Raw genomic sequence first — 21,308 nt, forward strand, 5'->3', positions numbered from 1 at the left:
AAGCCAACCAACCATAATGAGTCGAGTTCACCAAGTCCTAGGGCAACACCCAAATAACCACCAACAAAGTCCTTTTGCAATATTTGATTTTTACAGGATGCAACAATTCATCAAAGCTTCTGTTCGGAGTCAATCGAGCAATTTCATCAAATCATCGAAGCTTGGTAGGCGTGTCGCGTACCTATCAAAAATTACCTAACAAACCAATACTAATGTAGACTGGCAAGTAAGGGTCGGATCCCAAGAGACTAAGGTTCAAAAATAATTAAATAGACTCGAATTTCTACTAAGCAAAAATCAATTATAATCAATTATCTACAGAACTAAGTATGAGAAGAATTCGAAAATAAACTAAATAAGATGATTAAATCAAGTACTTAAAACATCCAAGATCTAGCTTCACCACAACTATTATCGATGCAATTGTAATTCTACCCTTAACATACGATTTCAATTGAACGGGGAAAAGTAAACCCTAATAAATACCTAGGATCTCTCTCGAGTATCAATGGCTTCCCTAACATACAACCAAGCCTATTCTCATGGTATCATGCATATTAGAGACATTAAACACATTACTCTCACTTCCCAATTATCAAACCCAACTACTCTCGTGTTGAGAATCAAACCCTAAATTGATTTACTCAAATCCGTTTATACCCAACTCTCGCTGTGATAAAAACAATGGAATAATCGCAATACTATAGTTACGTCTAACCTAGCATTGGCATAATCACAATCAATTTAGCAATTCAATTGTTAAAGTTATTAAAGAATTTAAAGATTTAATTCATGCATCAATAGTAATAGGGCTACACTAGATCTTGAATTAAAGAATCTACTCACGCATGATTAAAGAAACAAAAAACAATAATAAATAATGAAAGCATAATTAAATAACAAAGGATGAAAAATAAATACCAAATCTTGAATAAAATTGAAAGTAAAAAGCTTGAATCTTGAATTACAAAAACTTAGAAAATAATAATAATGGAGAACTAGTTCTTAAGGAGAGAATAATAAAATAAAATAAGGCTTAATGAATAATCCTAAAAAAACAAGGCTAAAAAGTATTTATAAAAGCCTAAAAAGATAAGAAAATCGGCTAAGCCTTGGCGCACAAGAATCCCAGGAGGCACGGACGTGCCTAGTGTGAGGCACGGACGTGCCTCTCTAAAAATAAAAACGCTGCTGAGTCTGTCTTACAGGCACGAACGTGCCTGGTGATGGGCACAGACGTGCCTACTCTGCTGTGCGTATCACTCATCTTAAATCAGTCATAACTTCATATCCGGAGCTCAGTTTGAGGCGTGTAATATATCGTTGGAAAGGTCTTCAAGTCTACTTTCCAATGCAATTTGAATCACTCTATTATCATTTGTATACCAAAAGTTATGAGCATAATAGTGAACATGTGTCATATTTGTCAAGTATTTCATCAACGTTTTGCTTCATTTTCACTCAATTTCGTCTCGAACACATGATTTAATATTCGTGAGCCTCGACATAGCTTCGTGACTTCGTAAAATCTCCAAATTAGCTCCGTTAATCCTAAAATACATCAAAAACAACGAAACTACCCATAAAAGCATCGAATCATCGAAACTAAACCAAATTACACCAAAACGGACTCAAATACTCAACTAAACTAACAAAACTAACTAAAAATAAGCCAAATAATATACACAAAACACGACTTATCAAAGCTCCTGTTTGCAGTCAATCGAACAATTTCACCATCCATCACCAATTCTTTAAAGCTCCTGTTCGCAGCCAATCGAACACTTTCACCATTCCTTTGAAGCTTCGGTTCGGAGCCAATCGAGCAAACTCACCTTTTCAAAGCTCTTTTGTTCAGAGACGAGTGAACATCCTTTCAAAGCTCTTGTTTAGAGACGCGTGGACATTTCTTTCAAAGCTCTTTTGTTCAGAGATGAGTGAACATTCATTCAAAGCTCCTTTGTTCAGAGACGAGTTTGTTCAGAGACGAGTGAACATTCATTCAAAGCTCCTTTGTTCAGAGACGAGTGAACATTCCTTGAGTAAGCTCTTTTTTCAAAGACGAGTGAACATTCCTTGAGTAAGCTCTTGTTCAAAAACGAGTGAACATTCCTCAAGTAAACTCTTGTCCAAATACGCATGGCATTTCTTTCAAAGCTCATTTGTTTTGAGACTAGTAGACATTGACAGCGCTCCCAGAGAATGAGGAGGTTGTCACCCAACATGAGAAGATGGCTCGATGCGTAGCAGTCTTCGACAGCGCTCCCTGAGAATGTGGAGGTTGTCAAACAAAACGAACTTTGATTTGACGTCACCCAAAGACGTGTGCTTGGCAAACCCAGATACGTGTTTCTTTTCCTTTAACTCCTTTATTTGTAGAACCAACGCTTTCTGCAGGTATTGGCGTTAAAAAGGATGATTTAGGATCGCAGAACGTTCTGAATTATTCTTCGTCCCTATTGATGTACTTTGACTTTTGTTTTTGAAACTTACGTCTCTCCAAACTCAGTCAAAGTGGGAGCTTCTATAGACACCTGATTGTGTCTCCCCAAAACCAGACCTAGTGATGAGTACCTTTCACGTCTTTGATTAACGAGTTTGGTAAAGAGTTGAAGAGTCTCGTGAATTTTCCTTAAGCCCTTGACCATATTCCTAACCTTTCCTAAAATGTTTTAATCCAAAATCTTCCATTTCGTGCCTTTAAACCCAAAATCATTCATTTTGTGTCCTTAAAAACATTCATTTTGTGTCAAAGTCATAAAAAAACGTCCAAACTCGATTATTTTGATCCATAATTACTATTTAGTTGGATGGGGCTTGATAAGATCTTTCCAACGATATATTATAAGCCCAAATCCGACTTAAAACGAATAAGTTATGGCTAAAATATTAAACCGAGCCCAAACTGAGCCTAGGTCCACCTTACCTACAACCCAATGATCATGTGAGGGTCCAAATATCTTATTCCCAATCCTAAATCAATTAGGATTCTTTAGGAACTTCTAGAATCCTCTAGAAGGTTCTAATCTATCCTTTCCAAAAAGATAAACTAAGCCCAAACCGAGCCTAGGTCCACCTTACCTACGACAAAATGATCATGTGAGGATCCAAATATCTTATTCTCAATCCTAAATCAATTAGGATTCTTTAGGAAATTCTAGAATCCTCTAGAAGGTTCTAATCTATACTTTCCGAAAAGATAAAGATCAAAGAGTTTGAGATCGAATAAAACTTCTCTTTTTGATAACCCTTGTTCTATTCAAATTCAAAAAAGTTCGGATATACCTTGCATAAAAAACCCATCAAAAACCAAACTTCGAATAAAATATTATCTTTTAGAGCCATCGCGTCACGTCAGGACCATCGCACACCGATAGGCTTGTCGCCGCACAGAACCCAGTGCTGCGCGACAATTCTGTCGCATCGCGTCAAGAGCAATTCTATTCAGTTCCAAATTCTGATCTTTTCTAATCGACCAGACTCTCTATTTTCCCTATAAATAGAGGTCGTTTTCCCCGTTTTCAAATCAGCTAGAAACCATCAATCATAAGCTACAATTAGCTATAACCACCTAGCTCCAATCATTATCGATCATCAAATATCTATGTTCTTAGCCTTAGCCTAAACACATCCTTGATATTCTCCTAAATCAGTCACAATACCTCCTTCGCGAGATTCGAATACTCTAAGCCATACTCGACGTTGCCTTCGACCTCGACGTGAAAGGTTGATAGTTCTGAGGGATTGGTCCCAAATCTCTTTTTCAATTCATATTTGATTTAGTCACTTTATTGATTTAACTTTTTTGGAATTTTACTAACGTGTGTATTGTTTTAATAGCAAGAAGGTTGAGGCATCAAAGTGAGTAATTCAATCACCCTTATTATTATTCTTTTGATTTTGGAGTAGAAATCATGTTTACGATGTTATTTTAACTCCTAATATCATGTTTAGGATGTTTATTATGATTCCTAGTATCATGTTTAGGATAACGCTTTGATTTTGATTATTAGTGACATGCTATGATTTGTTATTAATCCGTTTAGTATATTGCCTAGGATCTTACTGCTAGCAATGTTTTTGATGATGTTGATTGTTATATTAATCATATGTTGCTTGATTATTCATGATTTATTGCTATAGCTTGATCACGCCCCTTTTGTAGATTTAAAGGGATTTTGTACTTGAAATCACACCTAATAAGATAATTAATAATTTGATTTAGGATAATATGATTTTAATTCAAGCGATCACCAATAATAGATTTGATTGTGCATTAATAATCAACCAACGTAGATTAAACAGGTTTAGACTTAAATTAATGTATGTGTGTTGATCAAAAAGCGCACATGAATATCATAAGAATTGAGTAGAGGCCTATTTAAGGCGGGATCAATCTCTTTAAGTTATGATTCGTACTATCATCCCCGAACATCCGGTCATGGTTCCGGACCACTATGGAGTTAGCGATCTCCGTGATCGTGAATGGGGTGTAACCTTCACACCCGTGAACGGTTTACAAGTTCTTAAAACTTGTTGGTGACTCTTTTTCTCTAGTTTCTTTTCCTTGAAACGCCGCAATGCCTAAATTATGACCACATGTAGGACGAGTTGAAAAATTCACTACAGATAGGTTATGTGATATTAAGCTCACTAATCACTCATTAAGTCATCCCTCATCCCTGAAGTAGGATTCTAGATGTCAGTATATGTTAGTCATATTAGCCGTGACAATGGGGTTTGGACCGTTTGATCCTTGATTCTTTTTTACCCTATTTTGTTTTGTTTTGTTTTTTTTTTTTTTTGTCCCCTTCCTTTTTTGTATTTTATATATTGCCTTTTTGTCTATATCTTATTATTATTGGCCAATTTTGGATTGTAATAAAAAGTTTTCAACACGGTTACCGACTAAGCATGTAGCACTCTACGTGCAAGTTGCACTATCGAGAAGCGCCAACATTGGCTGACCATATTGACTTTACATCAGGGAGAAACTATGTACAAGTAGTATTATTGGGTTAACCATTTTTAAATAATTCCAACTTGTTTGACAAGCTAGAATAATTAAGAGATTTTTTAGAAAAAACTTTTTTTGCTAGTCTACTCTCAAGTAGAATATAATTAAAATAACAAAGACCAATGTATTTGTTTGGAAGTAGAGGAATTCTCTTACCTCTCGTCTCTCTTCTATCTTTAACCGTTGATTTGTGGAACTGACATGTGGAAGGTGCTGATTTAGTACGATTTTTCATCTTACCTTACAAAAAAATGGTTATCATGAGTAAAATTTTGAGATAATAGGATATATTATATATCATTCTATGAGATTCTGAAGTCAAATTTCATTGTATATGGTAGCCTGACATGCTAAATGGAATATTCAATAAGATAATGACATTTTACTTGTAGTCATGTATATTGTATAAGGTATCTTTAATTATCAAAATGAGACTTCATTAAGATGTTAGTTATATTGGGCAACATATTGTCTTATGTGTCAATTCATAACTTTTTTTTAATCAGGTAATGTAAATGGCGATTCTAAAACCCACCCTATAATTAAATTGACACCCATAATTTTTTAAGTTTAAAATAATATTTATCTTAAATTATAACACCAGTACATATTAATGAAAGTAATATTATAAAAAATTTATACATACTTGCACTTTATAAATTACAAATCAAACATTTTTCCCATCCCAATCTAATTAGCTTGTTGATCATATTACTAAAACTCAATGCTACTTCTAAAGTTCCAAGTAGTGAGAGTTTGAGAGCGACAATTCTCAACTTACAAACTTCCTTAACTACAAACTTATAAATAAATTGATTGTTGGCGTATAATTACCATTTATTGTCACTTATTAAACAAATCATTATTGGTTTATTAATATGTCAATTTCTACAGGTTAAAAAAAAAAAATCCATACTCTATATTTCATACCACCTTTCTAAACTTTATCATATTTGCGGAGTACATTTACTACCCTGATATTTTCACTAGAGTGACTTTAGACCTTTAGTAATCAAAATCCAATTAATTTTTCGGATGTATATAGAAGATTTGACTTGCATGCTCCTCAGATCTCACAAGCCACTAGGGTAATTAAGCTTTAATTAATCTAGTAAATAATTAGCTTGAATTAATCTAGTTAATAATTGGCACAAATTGCGGACTTGTACGGTCGCCACATGATGACATAACCCATGGGAGAACACAAAGCAAACACAAAGTCATACATTCAAATATTACGTTGTTATTATTAAAGAAAACAAACAAAAATCAAACTCTTTGACAATTTTGACAAGTCAACCAATTAATATAATCAATATTTAAAAAATTCGGATATTAATTTCCGGTCTCCATTTTTCCACTTCTTTAAAAGCCACAATTTATTTCCTCAACTATATTTCTACGTAAATAGATAATAAGAAAGTTGGTCCAATCTAATCCAATATTATTTCTCATCAAAAAAACTCCACTTTTAGAAATTAATGAAAATTTTGTTGTAAAAATTTCCAAATATGATGAATGAGTTAAGTTTTGATAAAGCTAATGAATGGAGTTTACAAGCTATTGTCAAAGGTGATGATTCGGTCACCACTACTAGTAGTAACACCATGAACATGTCACCTTGTTATGATGCTTGGTTTGAATCGTTGTTATTAGGCCTCGATGACAATCAAGGCGGCCAAGAGAAGACGATGCTCGTCTTCAATGATGAGCTCGAGCCACTTAACCATAGTATTTCATCTAAGTCTCCCAACAACATTGTTGATAGTTCCATGTTGATGAACTTTGATGGGTACACTAGCAGTCCTACAGACGAACCAAATGAGAAGGCAACCGATGTCTCATATGCTAATGCTCCAGCAACCATATTGAAAAGAAGGTTTGTTAAAATTTCCTTTCTTTCAATTGATTTTCGAGTAACTATATATGGTTACTCGCTCTTTAATTTTTTTCTAATGGTTTCTTGTTGTTAAATAGGAGAATCAAACATAAAATCATAAAGGTGGTTCAACAAGCAATAGGTGATCGCGTTGAGTCTGATAAATGGAATTGGAGAAAATATGGAGAAAAAGTCATCAAGGGTTCCCCATATCCAAGGTTTATTACTTATTCTTATCAAACCCTTTCACATACACAGTATGCAAATCAATTATGCTAGCTTTTTGTATTAATTAAGATTGAGTTGTTGGTCAACTTTTTATTTTTACATGTGATCCAGCTTAAAGAACTTTTTCGTAAGGTTTTACCGTAGTTTGTTTGGATGTATTACATGTGACTATGTGAGTTACCCTTCAATGATGAATTGATGGACCTTTTCTTTTACAAATTACGCTAATATAAAATTATTCTTACAAAATTGAACCAAATATTATTAAATCAAACTTCTAGGAGTGCCTTTCAGAAAAAAAAAACCTCAAAGAGTGTCTTAAGATTATCTCATATACTATGTAGTTTTTATGTTGCAACTTCTTAAATAGACTAATCATTCACTTTTTCTGTGTTATTGAATGAATTTGCTAAGCATAGTCTTAAGGGTTATGAACAAGCTAAGTAGTTAGAAGTACGTACAAAAATGTTAGATTTTAAAAACTTCAATCAATGCTTAATTTTGTGATTGCCTTGGAAAAACAGGAGCTATTATAGATGCAGTTATGCAGGAGGGTGCTTAGCAAGAAAGCAAGTGGAGCAAAGCATTAGTGACCCAGGGTTATTCTTGATAACCTACATGGAAGAACATTCACATCCTTATCCAACTCGTCGCCATTCTCAAGCTGGCCGTTGTGCTCGAAGGTTCATTCATTCTTCTCCAACCAAAGTTGTAACGGAAAATGAATCCCAAAACGCCTTGGTGAGGACTATAACCTTAGAATCATCAACTAAAAATGATCGAGATTTAGGTGTGCAAGGTTATGAGGATGATGGAAGCTCTACAAATTATGTAGGAGGAGAACGTGTTTGTATGGGAAATAGGGTGCATGAAGATGATTTTTTTGCCGGGTTAGACTATTTGGAAGAGTTGAAAAATGGAATTTTGTGATTAATCCTTTCTTGGGCTATCATCCAATTTTGATCTAAGCTGGTGTTTATTTCAAAGGTTATAGAAATGCAATAATGTTTTACCTCTAGTCATACCCTTTGATCATTTGTAAGCATCTATGTAGATTGTACTAATTAGATGTAATTATGTGTCAGAAGAAACAATATACCGTAGTGATGAAGTTTACATCATGAGTTTTGACCATTAGTTTAATTAAGCTTTTGATTGAATTAGTATTCTGACATGGGATCTAGAGCCAAGGTCCTCTAACATTTAGAAATCAAAATCTTTATCATAATCTATTCATATCTAGGATAATTACTATCATCTAGTTAATTAATTTGAATAAGATGAGTACAATACCTAAAAGACGACGGGAATCTAAATCGCTTAATTAACAAACACTCAAATTCAATATTTAAGGAAAAAAAATCATCATTTATGAGTGCCGGAGAATCATTTTTGTTCTTTTTGGCCTTTTTTTCTATCTTACAAAAAGCATCTATATGAGAAATAATATAAGGGATTACTAAGTAATGAACACAAACAAGAAGCAAGTTAGAACAAAATGACTGGAATAGTTATTGCAATTATTTAAACATGAATGGCAAACATCATATATATGTAGTACTTCATACTATATATTCAAGCAAATACTACTTATACTAGTATATAAATAGTATTTTTACAATCATCCATGCCCCTATTGTAACATTTTACATGTATACAATATGCTAATAGAATAATCTTATCTTAGCTTGTATCCTTACATTTTTTGCAGTCATCCATGCATGCTATACTATTTATACTAGTACATCCTTGATGACCAATTCATTTATATTAAAATGATCTACGATTATATATATATTACATTGTCTCGGCCACATCTAAGGTCCCATTAGTCTTCCTCAAGTTCAAACATTCTGCTGAATGATCACCGGAGAGCAAAGGCGCTATTGAACCTATAAAAGCAGCATTTAGGTAAGTAGTGGGCTCTGAATGGGTGTGGTCTGATCTTACATCCTTGAACTGATCATTTGCATCGGGTCCTCCAACGACGGCTCCAACATGGACATTAGGGTTCGGTTTGTTACTGTTGTACCAATTCGAGTAGCCCTGGTTGCAACCTACCTTAGCTGGTTGGGCCATAATGGATGGGATTGAGGCACCTCTGTGGTGCACTTGTTGGGAACTTGCTTCCAAAACCCACCATGTAGGACATTTTCTTAGGATTATTTCCTAGAATATAATCCACCTACAACAAAAGGGACACGAGGAGCACGTTACCTCATATAATTGTTATTTTAAATGTCAAAGCAAGCATTATGATAGTTTTTAAATCAACATAACAATGTACCATTACTTGTCAGTTTTAAATACCAATACAATAACTAAATACAGTATCTCCTGAAAAGTTGTGCAAAACCTTTATGTCACATATAATTAAGGAAATAGAAAGCGAACCTGTGATTTTGTGAAAGCTGTAAGTTTCGAAAGAGCTAGATTAGCTGAGCCACATTTGACACCAGAAATATTCGCCTTTTTTAGAGCTTTAGTATAGATTGAGATGATCATTGATGCACTTGTCACGTATTGCAAATTTGCTGCATCCCTAATAAATAGAAGTCCTCCTGATAAATATAAATCCAGAAATCAAAGAAGAAATAAATCAAATCAAACAAAAATTATTGCATAATGATTAGAAAATAGAAGTTTAAGTACAGCGCTAGTATATTGGTACATACCAGGAGTTGTTTGAAACTGGGCAGAACCACTTTCAGGCACAATTGAACATACGAATGAGTCTGCTTTACTTTTATAATCACTCAGCATTTTGTTGCCCGCCAAAAATTCCTGAAACAATAATGAGCCTTGGTGTATTTTCAATCTGGTACATACACGTACATGTGCCTCATGCTAGGCCGGCCACCTATCTAATATAACAAACCCGGCCTCACCGTGTACATACCCCATGAGACTAAAACCTCTGCCTCGAGTGAAGAACGTGAGATCGAAGTTTATATCGACTCAACTATCCTAGAATCTCTTATTCCTCAATACATGATGATATACTCAAAAGACACTTAAATTAATAAGCCTTTGTAACACTTATTAAGCCTTTAAGGTTAATTGGTATAAGGCTGAAAATATTGTACACAATATGCTGCATCGTTATATGAACATATTGTCATTGTTGTAATTTTATTGAGAAGTCATACTTTAATAGTTTATATGAATGTATAGTCCATATTTTTTTAATTAACCTGGGATTAGGCCCTTTTCATGACCACTGAGTAATTTAATTAAAAGTTGCTGGTACCTTGGCTAGCAAAATTTGAACCCCGGCATACTTGTTATCCCAACTGAATTCCGAAACATCCTGACTCCATCCTTTATTGCTCGAAACATAGTTCAAGTATTTGTTGCTACCACTTGCCTTATAGAGCCATGCTGCAGCCCATAGAAGTTCATCCTACACAAATTTTATAAGATATTATCAATGTTACGTTGAAATTAGCATATAGTATATTCCATGTAGCATGTATAGACATACTTAATTGGTTACAAATGTATTTATAATAAGGTATTACTTCGTACAATTTACCTGATAACCGGAATAAGAGCAATAAAAAGGGCAAGAAGCTGAATATGATCCTCTGTACTTGTCTGCAAAGTCAAAGAGCTGCAAACCAACAAACATACGTACGTGTGTACAACTTAATTACTACGAGTACTTCGTCGTATTAGCAGTATATATATCTTACTTCAATTTTTGCAATTTGAGGCGTTTCTTACAGTTTGTGCATGTTTCAAAAGATTAGAAGAATAGGTGGAATCAACCCCTTTGAACACAATTGATGCAGCTGCTAAGGCAGCAGAGGCATCAGCGGCGGCTTCTGTTCCGGGGGATGAAGACGTGATCTTGTAGAGTGTTCTTGGTGTGTCCATGTCTTCTGGGCGTTCCCAGCATGCATGATCTGCGTCTCCATCTCCTACCTGCTTAATTTCATCACTTCAAAAATATTAAACAGATATAAATAATTGCAGTATTATAATTAATAAATTAAAGCTTATGTAATTTGGAATTATATTCCATGATACACTTCTTCTGTTCCACGCCATGCCAAAATTTTCTTTTGGGGAAGATTCAATATGACAACACTAACTTTAAGGTACGTGTTTTCACTCCTTATCACACTTCTTAAATTACGTGCCTCCGCAGTGTTTGTTGAAAAATTTTGTAGGTTGATATACTCTTAACATCTAACAGCAACTACAACAACTAAAACTTTGTAAGTCTGTTACGTAACGATTATGTACTTTTGCTAACATCTAACCGCTACTACAACAACTAAAACTACTGTAAGCCTGCAACGTAACGATTATGTACTTTTGTTCAACAGTAGGGTTGTGGAGGCGTGGTCTCTAACAACTACTCGTATAGTCATATTCCTTAAGCATAAGTCGCATGGCATACAACCCAACTTATTATCAAAAGCTATTGAAAGTGATGAAGATGATTTAGCTAAATAAAATTTAGTGGTAGCTAGCTAGGATCATACATAGTACTAGTTAATTAATTAAATCTAATTTCATTTAGACCAACAATATATACATAATTAATTAAATTATTAGCAAACATGCCTGTGTGTAGAGGGTGGTAGAAGAGGTGTGCGATTTCAAGATAAAATCGGATCCCCAACGAATGGCTTGGCGAAGGTAATCAAGCTGTTTGGCTGAAGAAATTTCAGAGTTATGCTCAATTGCTGCCCAACTTAATAAGGTTGTTGTAAATGACATTGGCCACCCAAATTTAACATTATCTCCTGCATCATAGTATCCTCCAACCAAGCTCACCTGCCATTTTATTCATAAAACAAGAATTAGAATTAGCTTCAAGGATTAATGTTTTATGAGCTACACCCAAATACATGGATAAAAGTATATATAGGACATATTGACGTAACAACAAATGTACGTCATGATATTGGGGGCTAATGTTTTGATTTCCTTACCTCTCATATGTACGGGTCATGAGTATAAACTAAAGTACAAGATTTATTATTGTGACAACATTATATGTTTTTATGTTTCATAAAGCTCTAATCATTTACTATGTCGACTAATTTGTAATTTAATTTCAATTATCATGCTTATTTTAATCTTGTTATTATTTTATACTTTATTTACTTAAACTAATCCTAGCTTCCCGTCTACGAAGTCATTTACCAAACCAAAATGAGGTGGGCAGGATGTACTACACAAGTATGTATGTATATAACTTACGTTATCAGGCTTGCCATCATTTAGGGCAGAATCACCTCTCCACTTGACTCTTTGGCTCGCCGGCAACTTACCCGAGCGTTGTCCTTCAAAGAATAAGATTGCTTTGCCTAAGGCATCTTTGTAATTAGAATTAGCTTGATTGCACACCTTATCATCATTTTGCCCCTTAACTAGCTCTACACAACCAAAGAAGGTGCAAAAGATTGTTATAATTATCATTAGCCTCATCATCATAAACTTATTAGCCATAAACTCTTGTATTTGATGAGTATATTATATTATTGTGTGTAGTTCTTACAAGTACTTTCACCCATATTCCGTTGGCAACATATATTTATAGGACTAGGACCATACCATGCATGATTATTCCACGTACCATGTAAGTCCATCTTTAATTAATTTGTCTTTAATTTTATTTTTCAAAGGTGTATGTAAAGATAGACTTTTTCGGTTTTACCCCCAAAGTCGTTAAATAATTATGAAATGGTGAAGTCATAAAATATGTGAACATAACGTAAGGATTTGGGAAATGGAAACTTTTTAAGTCACACTAAGATTATTGCTCTCGATCTGTCGCTATATCAAACATGTTATTAATTAGGCCAGTATGGTATGTACCTAACAAAATAGTTGAATAAAAATTAATAAAGCATTGTTAAGTTGAATATTGAGTTAGATTTTTGACCTTATTGGCTTAAATTAACTGTTATAATTTCCATGCATGCACCGCGTATGGTGCTCCATGCTTTTTATTTAATTTCCAATGAATTGAGTACGATCATTATCAATGACGCACAATTGTACATAGTAAACATATTTACTACAAATATATTGCATGTCCAATTCAATTTAGAGGTGATCAACAGTGATCTGGAATGATGGTCCGATCCGACAAGCTTGAAAAAATACAGTTTTTTTATGAATCCCTAAACACATTTTTTTTTAAGAAGTAAGTTTCGACGATCACCACGACCTTCAATTGGTTAAATTACACCTCAATACATTACTACTAGGCACTCGCATTGTACAATTGCTATAGTTGCATGTTCACTCTAGCCTGTAATTATGAACTCATGAGTGCATAGTGCTCTTATAAGTGCATGATAGTCCAGATACTCCAGAAGTGTTAATTATGAGGGCTATCATTACTAGCTAATAAAAGTATTGAGATTTTATACTCTACAAATTTAACCTATCTATCCCTCTATTTAACATGTACCGTTCAACTTGATGATCAATGGGGAAAATGTTATCTTATCTTTTTACGCCATTATTAATTTCGATCAAGGTTTCCCTTTCCTTTTTTTTTTTTTAGACTGAAGGAAAATAATTAATCGATGAAAGTGGTAAGATTTGATTATAGCTCTTTTAAAAGTAAGACTCTTTAGCAAACAATTTTTTGCTAAGATGTGGCATTTGCATACAAATAGATTGATGATTTGATATCTTTTGCTTATCCTTTTGCATGCAATATAATCCCATACATTATCTTTTTCTTACTTAATTACGTACAATTTATGCACAATTTAGTTTATCAGTAGAAAAATTCAATAATCATTCCTTCAATATAGGAATAATTGAAGATAAGAGACTAGGAGATGTCAGCGATGCATGTGGTTGTATGGAAACTCTCACGTTACATTCTGCTGGTTTGGTGATAATATGAAGGACTAGGTTTATAGGATATGGTGCAGGGCATGCCCAAAAGAAAATCGATCGATGATGCATAATATACATCTTTCGTTCCAAATTAATGGCAATAATTTCAACTTTTGCACTAGTTATATTTATATATACTAAGCTCGATTGAGTACTAATTTTGACGAAAAATCATGGTAATTTGATTTTTATTATTTATAAAATTTTGTTGGATCAACCAATTTTAATGTGTATATTCAAAATTTAATTTTAACTTTCTAATTTTATTAACAGATAATCAAAGGTATTAATAATCAAAATAACATTATTGTGTCGAAAAACTTGAAAATGAGAGTGTGAGTTTATTTGTAGAAGTACGTTTATTTTCTCATATACATACATCATGCATAGTCGCATAGACCAAGAAGAAATATTATCGTATATAAATTATTTTCTTCAAATTAAGTGATTTTTTTATTCGTAGATATTGATGATATTGGATGTGATATCTACAATTTGATAAATATTAAATTTCAATTAGACCCTTACTTCTGACAATATACTCGTACTAGAATATTTTTTATTTTTAGGAGAAGAACCCTACCCTTAAATATGAAGATATTATATAGTGGACGGACTTGGGCTCCAATTTGTGAGCTCGAATCTGTGACCACATAGTTAAGTTTAATCTCAAGATGAGTTTCTATTCTCGCCAAACATATTTGTTACTAGTATACAGAGTACTTCGTAAAATGTTTATGGCCCAAATTATTAGTAAAGTACGTGAAGTAGTGGAAGATCAACAATGTCTATCATATATACATAAAATTTATTAAATACAAACATATTTTACCATATCATACATATAGACTGTTAGAAAATTGTTAGGATATGTGTGGGTCGACCGGTCGAGACTAAGCTAGTTGTCTCACAATAAATTAAGTAAAAAAAAAAAAAAAAGAGTATTAGAGATGTCAATTTGGTAATTGGGTTAGGTTAGTTAAGTCAAGTCGGGTCAGTTGGGTCTATTTTGAGTTTAAGTTATGCTAAATTATTATATTCAAACAATGTAAAATTTGAATCGGTTCATTTTCAGGTTCGTTGGCCTATTTTTGACACCTCTAAAAAGAGTTTTTATTAAAAGGGAGAATGATTGTTACTTCACTAGTCCACTTATCTTCAATTGGTACTTAGAATGGAATCCTACCAAAGTTATATTGGTAAGATTTTTCTCTGACATAGGCTTGTGCTCGGCCTCGTAAATTTATTTGGAGACAAGAATAAGACTTTAAAAAAAATAAAAAAAAATGATAGCTAACATACCTTAAAAAAAAAAAAAAAAAAAAAAAAAAAAAAAAAAAAAAGGCAAGATACAACAATGGTGCTTGAATAACAAAAAGATTTGGGGCATAAATTGGAGGAAATACACGAGAGAGTTGCAGGATCAAGGTGCAAATATTAGTACTTTGCAAGAGGGGACTGAATATGTGCAAGCAATTAATGATCGGATTTCGAAGAGTACCATGGAATTTCAATATTGGCAACAACGTATGAAAAAAAAATGGATTAAGGAAGGGGATTGTTCTTCGACTATGATGTATAATAGGGTTAAGCAAGGGCAAAAGAGAAGAGAAATTGTTACTTTGAGGAAGGGAGAGGATGACTGGATCACTGGTCAAAAAATTTAGAGGTGCTAATCCATGATACCCTGCCAAGGCCAGTCTCGGATAATCGAGAAGAGAGGATAGATTTAGTTCTACGTGAACTAGATTTGCCAAATTAAAAATTTTAGAATCGGATGCTGCTGATTTAATTCGACCTTTTACTTTTCAAGAAATCCGAAAGGTGATGTTTTCAATTCACAATCTAAAGGCGCCAGGGCTGGACGGATTTATAGCAGAGTTTTTTCATCAACACTGGGATACGGTCGGTCCTTCTGTGCTTGAATCGGTACAATCTTTCTTCTCTACGGGTTACTTGTTAAAGGAGTTCAATGCTTCTCTGTTGGTTATGATTCCAAAAGTGGATATAGCAGAGTTGGCGTCACAGTTTCGGCCTATTAGTTTGTGTAACACAATTTACAAATGCATAATGCCTTGTAAATAGGATGAAGACTCTACTCCTGGATCTCATTACTGAGTTTCAACATGTTTTTGTGCCGGGAAGATATGTGGAGAATAACATCCAATTGAGCCATGAACTCTTACACCTGATCAATACTAGTAATGGGGCCTCTGCCAAAGCAGTTATCAAATTGGATATGTCCAAAGCTTATGATCGAGTGAACTGGTTGTTCCTTCTAAAGGTTCTACAGGTGTATGAGTTTCCTCCACTTTGGGTTCAACAGTGTGTGTCTACGGGTTCTTATAAGACACTAATTAATGGTCGGGTTTCTGAGGTTTTTAAACCTTCGTGTGGGTTGAGGCATGGGGACCCCTTATCCCCTTATTTGTTTCTATTCTGTATGGATATTTTGTCACGCATGCTCTCCATGACGGAGAATGTTAAACAAATCAAGGGGTTACGTGTGACAAGGAGATCACCACCGATTTCACACTTATTTTTTGCAGATGATGCTATGGTCTTTTTTCAGGCTACAAAAGAGTCTTGTAGGAGTGTGGTTAATATTTTTCATAGAGTTGGTGATGTTTCGAGTCAGTAGTTGAACCTGGACAAGTCTTTTGTGAAGTTTAGTAAGCTTGCCTCAACCGGTGAAATTGAGGAGTATAAAAATATACTTAGCATTGGTCAGGTACCTCTTTTGGAAAGGCACTTAGGAGCGCCGATTGACTTTTCTGCAGGAAAGAAGGGGGCCTTCCAGTATTTGGTTGATAAAGTGTCAAGGAGGATCGTTTCCTAGAGTGCTATAAATTTGTCTCAATCGGAAAAATTAGTGTTGATCAACACCGTGTTGATTAGTATTTCTTCACATGTAATGAAATGCTTCAAGCTGCATGTTTCTATTACAAATATGATTGATTCTCTGGTAGCTCGTTTCTTCTAGGCGAATAAAGGGGACAAGGGCATGCATTGGGTGAAAAGAGACACCCTACACCTCCCGAAGGGTATGGGAGGTCTTGGTATTAGGTCCATGGCTTGTTTAAATAAGGCTTTATTATTTAAACAGGTTGTTAGAATGCACTGTAACCCACAGTTGTTAGTGGCTCGTGTCTTGGAGCCAATTCATACTTGCTCGATTTGCATTGGGGGGTCAATGCCTGAGATTCATGGTAATGTCTCTTGGGGGGGAAGAGGCCTGCGAAGCATGGGAGATAAGATAGTTCAAGGGTATGCCTAGAAGATAGGTAATGGAAAGAGAGTCAAGATTGCTAATATGAAGTGGGTATAAGGTACAATTCCGGAGTTAAAGTCTAACCTTCTCCTATGTGGGGTTGGTTTCGAAAGAGTTAAAGACCTCATCTTGGATAACCCAATACAATGGAATGCTGCAATAGTTAGGGATCGTTTTGATTGGAACATTGCGAAGAAAATCCTGGAAATGGAATTGCCGGTTACTGATGAGAAGGATGTGTTATTTTGGAATAATCACCCAACAAGCAATTATACTGTTAAGACTGGATATGCTTTTCTAATGAGTGTTTTTTCTTTGGAACATGTAACTAACCAAGACTATTCTTTCTTCAAACTAATTTGGAGATTGAATATCCCTCCAAAATGGAGTTTGTTCTTGTGGAAGCTGGTTATGAATGGGTTGGTTGTTAAGTCCAACCTTATAAAACAAAGGGTGGAATTGGAGGGAGCTTGTGACTCTTGCGGTATGATGGAAGAAGATTTGCAACACCTTTTTAGGTTCTGGTCATTTGCTAGATATGCATGGCAGACTTGCCCTTTGCATATTAGCTCTGAAATTGATGGATCTACTCCTTTGCGACAATGGATTCAGCAATATATCCTGCTTTTTTATTGCGAGGATAGGAATCAAAGTGAAAGATTACATACCTTTGTGGGAGTGTTGTGGAGCTTATGGTTAACAAGGAATGGGAGAGTATTTAGGAATGAAGGGGGTTACACTACTAGAAATAGGTCAATTTCCGACGGACAAGTATTTCCGTCGGAAAAATCAGAAATTCCGACTGATTTTAATTCCGTAAGAAATCCGTCGGAATATACGGGCTTTCCGACGGAAATTTCCGACGGAATATTCCTTCGGAATATAATTATATAAAAAATAAATAAAAAAAAACCAACCTAAAAAACGGAACACCCCCCTTCCCCTTTCAGTTCTCATTTTTCTCTCCTCTCCTCTTCTCTCTCTCCGCCTCTCTTCTCTTTCTCTTTCCTCTTCTCTTCCTCTCTGAACTCCTCTCCTCTTTCCTTTCCTCTCCTCCCTCCTTCTCTCTCCTCCGCCCTCTCTTTCTCTCTCTTCTCCTTTTCCTTCCTTCATTCTCTTCATGCCTCGCAACACTTCACGCATGAAACATCAAAGAACAAAATAAGGTTTTTTATGTCAAATTCGATCATGAGAACCTAGATCTAGAGTTTTCATGGTCGAATTTGACCTTTAAAACCCAAATTCAAGCCAATTTAGGGGTTTTGATGGAATTCAAGGTAAGTTGTCTATTCTCTTTCTCTTATTTTGTTTCGGGTTTTGCTTGAAACATCAAAGAACAAGCCCAAATTTTTGGGTTTTGTTTTGAAATTCTGGGTTTTTTTTTGGAATTTCTAGGTTTTGTTTTGAAATTCTGGGTTTTGTTTTGAAATTTCTGGGTTTTTTTTCGAATTACTTCGTATTTTTTTTGTGGTTTTTTTATTTTTTTTTTGGGTGGTTTCAGTGGTGGTTTGGGAGGGTGTGGAATGGCGAGGTGGGTGGTGGTGGTTTTTAGATCTGGCGAGGTGGGTGGTGGTTTCGGTGGTGGTATTTAGGTGGTTGGGAGAGGATAGGGGTTAGGGTTAGGGTGGTGGGGAGGGGATACGGGTTAGGTTTAGGGTGGTGGGTGGGTTTTTCAGTTGGACGTGGTGGTGGTGGGTGGTGTAGGAAAAGGGGTTGGACGTGGTGGTGGTGGGTGGTGTGGGTTGGTGGTACGGGTTAGGGGGGCTGGTGGCTGGTGGTGTGGGCTGGTGGCGGGGGTGGTGGGAGCTGATTTTTTTTTTGTTTTTTTATTGGCTTTTCCGACGAAAATTTCGGCGGAACAGTATCCGTCGAAAATTTCCAACGGACTTTTCCGGTGCAGGAATGCCTCTTCCGACGGAAAAATTCCGACGAAATTCCGTCGGAAAAGGTCGTTTTTCCTACAAAAGGTTTTCTGACAACCGGTTCCGACGGAATTCCGTTGGAAACGGGTTTTCGACGGAATTTAGGGTGATTCCGAGGGGTTTTTTTCCGTCGGAAATGAGTGTTATCTGGCATACTATTTCAGAAACTATGACCTTACAATGAGTAGTCTTGCGATTTTTCTAAAGCCAGACATGAGAGCTGCTGGCATCTCACGCGAAGTGGATAGTAATGGTGAACCACCACCAGGTTTTAGCAGGTTCAACATTGGTAGTATGGTGGATCTCCCTAGTACTCCCTTAGATAGGGGTATAGAGGTGGTTATTATGGTTGACGGCTCATGGAAAAAAGAAACGGGACATGCAGGTTTTGGTTAGGCTTACTCTATTGATGCCATACACTTTATGGATGGAGGAGGTGATTTTGGTAACACCCTTTTAGCTCTTCATGCGGAAATAATTGCTTGCTTTAAAGCGATTAAATGGGCAAGAATGAAGGGCTATCAACGTAATACAATTTTTACAGATTCATTAGCTTTAATTAATCTGCTGCGGAATCCCAATCGAAGGGAAGTCAGACTTCTTTGGACTTTTGGGGATTTATTAAAGGAAGGTGCGTTGTTAGACGTTTGCACGATTTGGAAAGTAAGCAGGGACCAGTTAACAAGAGCGCATAATATTGCGAGTTTGTGTAGAGGTAATTTTTTAAGCTTTTCATTGTAGTTCTCGTTTAGTTGCTGTTGTTAAAAAAAATAATTAAAAATAAATAAATAAAAAAAAGAAGAAGAAGAAGCAAAATTGGTCTCAATAGCACCAACTATAGGTTGGGTGCAGAGAATAGCACAACCTTAATCGGGTGCACTCTACATCACAAATTATTAAGTTTGGTGCAGAAAATGTCATAAATGAGATCAAAAAGTGTATATTTTTATTTTAATTTTTTTTTACCAATTTTCACCCTTTTTTAATTTTCCCTAACTTATTTAGTTACTTTATGATACCTAGCACGTGCTCTCTAATTACTTTTCTTTAACTTATTTTGTAATGACATTCATGATAAATTGCAACAAATGCATTATGTTTGGCAAAATAAAGTTTTCTAGTGTCATATAAATCTAAATCTCACGACACAAATTTTACAAATTCATCCAAACAACACATCATTTTCAACTAATCATCATAACACCAAAGGATGCCCTAATTTCATAATATTATGAAAAAAAAAAAAAAAAAAAAAAAAGTAACCAAATACATGTATGTATTCAACACAGAGGTAGAATTCGAGTTTCATAATTTACCAAAGTACAATTTAAAGAATGTCTTATGCCAGTTGATTGCAAAGGATTTTAGGATTAATATTTACTAATTGGGGGGTTAATGGGTGAATTATAATAAAGGGGGCAATAAGTTCTTAGCACAGTAAATTAATTATATAGGTGAGAGAAAATTTTTAAAAAGGGTGAAATTGGTTAAAAATATACTTTTCCGGTAGAATTTTCGGTCTTCGATATCATTTATGGCATTTTCTGCACCAAACTTAATAGTTTGTGATGTAGAGTACACCTAATCAAGGTTGTGCTATTTTTTGCACCCAACCTATAGTTGATGCTATTGAGGCTAATTTTGCCTAAAAAAAATTGAAAACAAATCTTGCGTACACAACTAGATTTAGCACACAACACATCAACGTCACTAAATCATCTATATAATTTAAAGATTTTTGTTCATAAATGAAGTTGAGAAAATCTACAACAAAATTTAACGAAATAGATACTTGTGATTCAAGTATCATAAGAGAGCAGCATGATATGCAATAATCGTAGTATCTAACTTGTACACCAATAAAAAAAAATCCTTTTCTATTATTTAAAGTTATACATTTCTTAAATAGTCTTGTTTCGATTTCTTGTTCCTATAAACTCCTTACGTACCAATTCTAATTAGCCCATGCTAACAATTTTCTAAACAACTTGATCCAATTTGATAGGTTTAAATTCCCCTAAATCAACAAAACTAGAAAACGTGTTCCTTAATTAACCATCTGATAAGCTTAACTAATTAATTTAACTCTCCTTGGTCGCCAAACTTGTTAAAACA

The 21,308-nt window shown here is 34.8% G+C and overlaps 2 protein-coding genes across 2 annotated transcripts; one reads left to right on the forward strand and one right to left on the reverse strand.

Annotated features, from left to right (window-relative positions):
* Positions 1-6,439: 6,439 nt before the first annotated feature.
* LOC110719591 (WRKY transcription factor 22-like) lies at positions 6,440-8,235 on the forward strand. Its single transcript, XM_021898557.1, has 3 exons — positions 6,440-6,896; positions 6,995-7,114; positions 7,649-8,235. The coding sequence occupies exons 1-3, from the start codon at positions 6,529-6,531 to the stop codon at positions 8,052-8,054; spliced, it is 894 nt and encodes a 297-aa protein (XP_021754249.1). The 5' UTR covers positions 6,440-6,528; the 3' UTR covers positions 8,055-8,235.
* Positions 8,236-8,782: 547 nt separating this feature from the next.
* Positions 8,783-12,627, reverse strand: LOC110719590 (endoglucanase 20-like). The gene is given in 9 exon segments (XM_021898556.1): positions 8,783-9,234; positions 9,236-9,309; positions 9,519-9,685; positions 9,800-9,908; positions 10,375-10,527; positions 10,660-10,737; positions 10,851-11,051; positions 11,700-11,912; positions 12,342-12,627. Coding segments are annotated over 9 exon segments (1,557 nt in total). The 5' UTR covers positions 12,591-12,627; the 3' UTR covers positions 8,783-8,921.
* Between the last annotated feature and the right edge of the window lie 8,681 nt (positions 12,628-21,308).

Source organism: Chenopodium quinoa, unplaced genomic scaffold (genome assembly GCF_001683475.1).
Source record: "Chenopodium quinoa cultivar QQ74 unplaced genomic scaffold, ASM168347v1, whole genome shotgun sequence".
Classification (NCBI taxonomy): domain Eukaryota; kingdom Viridiplantae; phylum Streptophyta; class Magnoliopsida; order Caryophyllales; family Amaranthaceae; genus Chenopodium; species Chenopodium quinoa.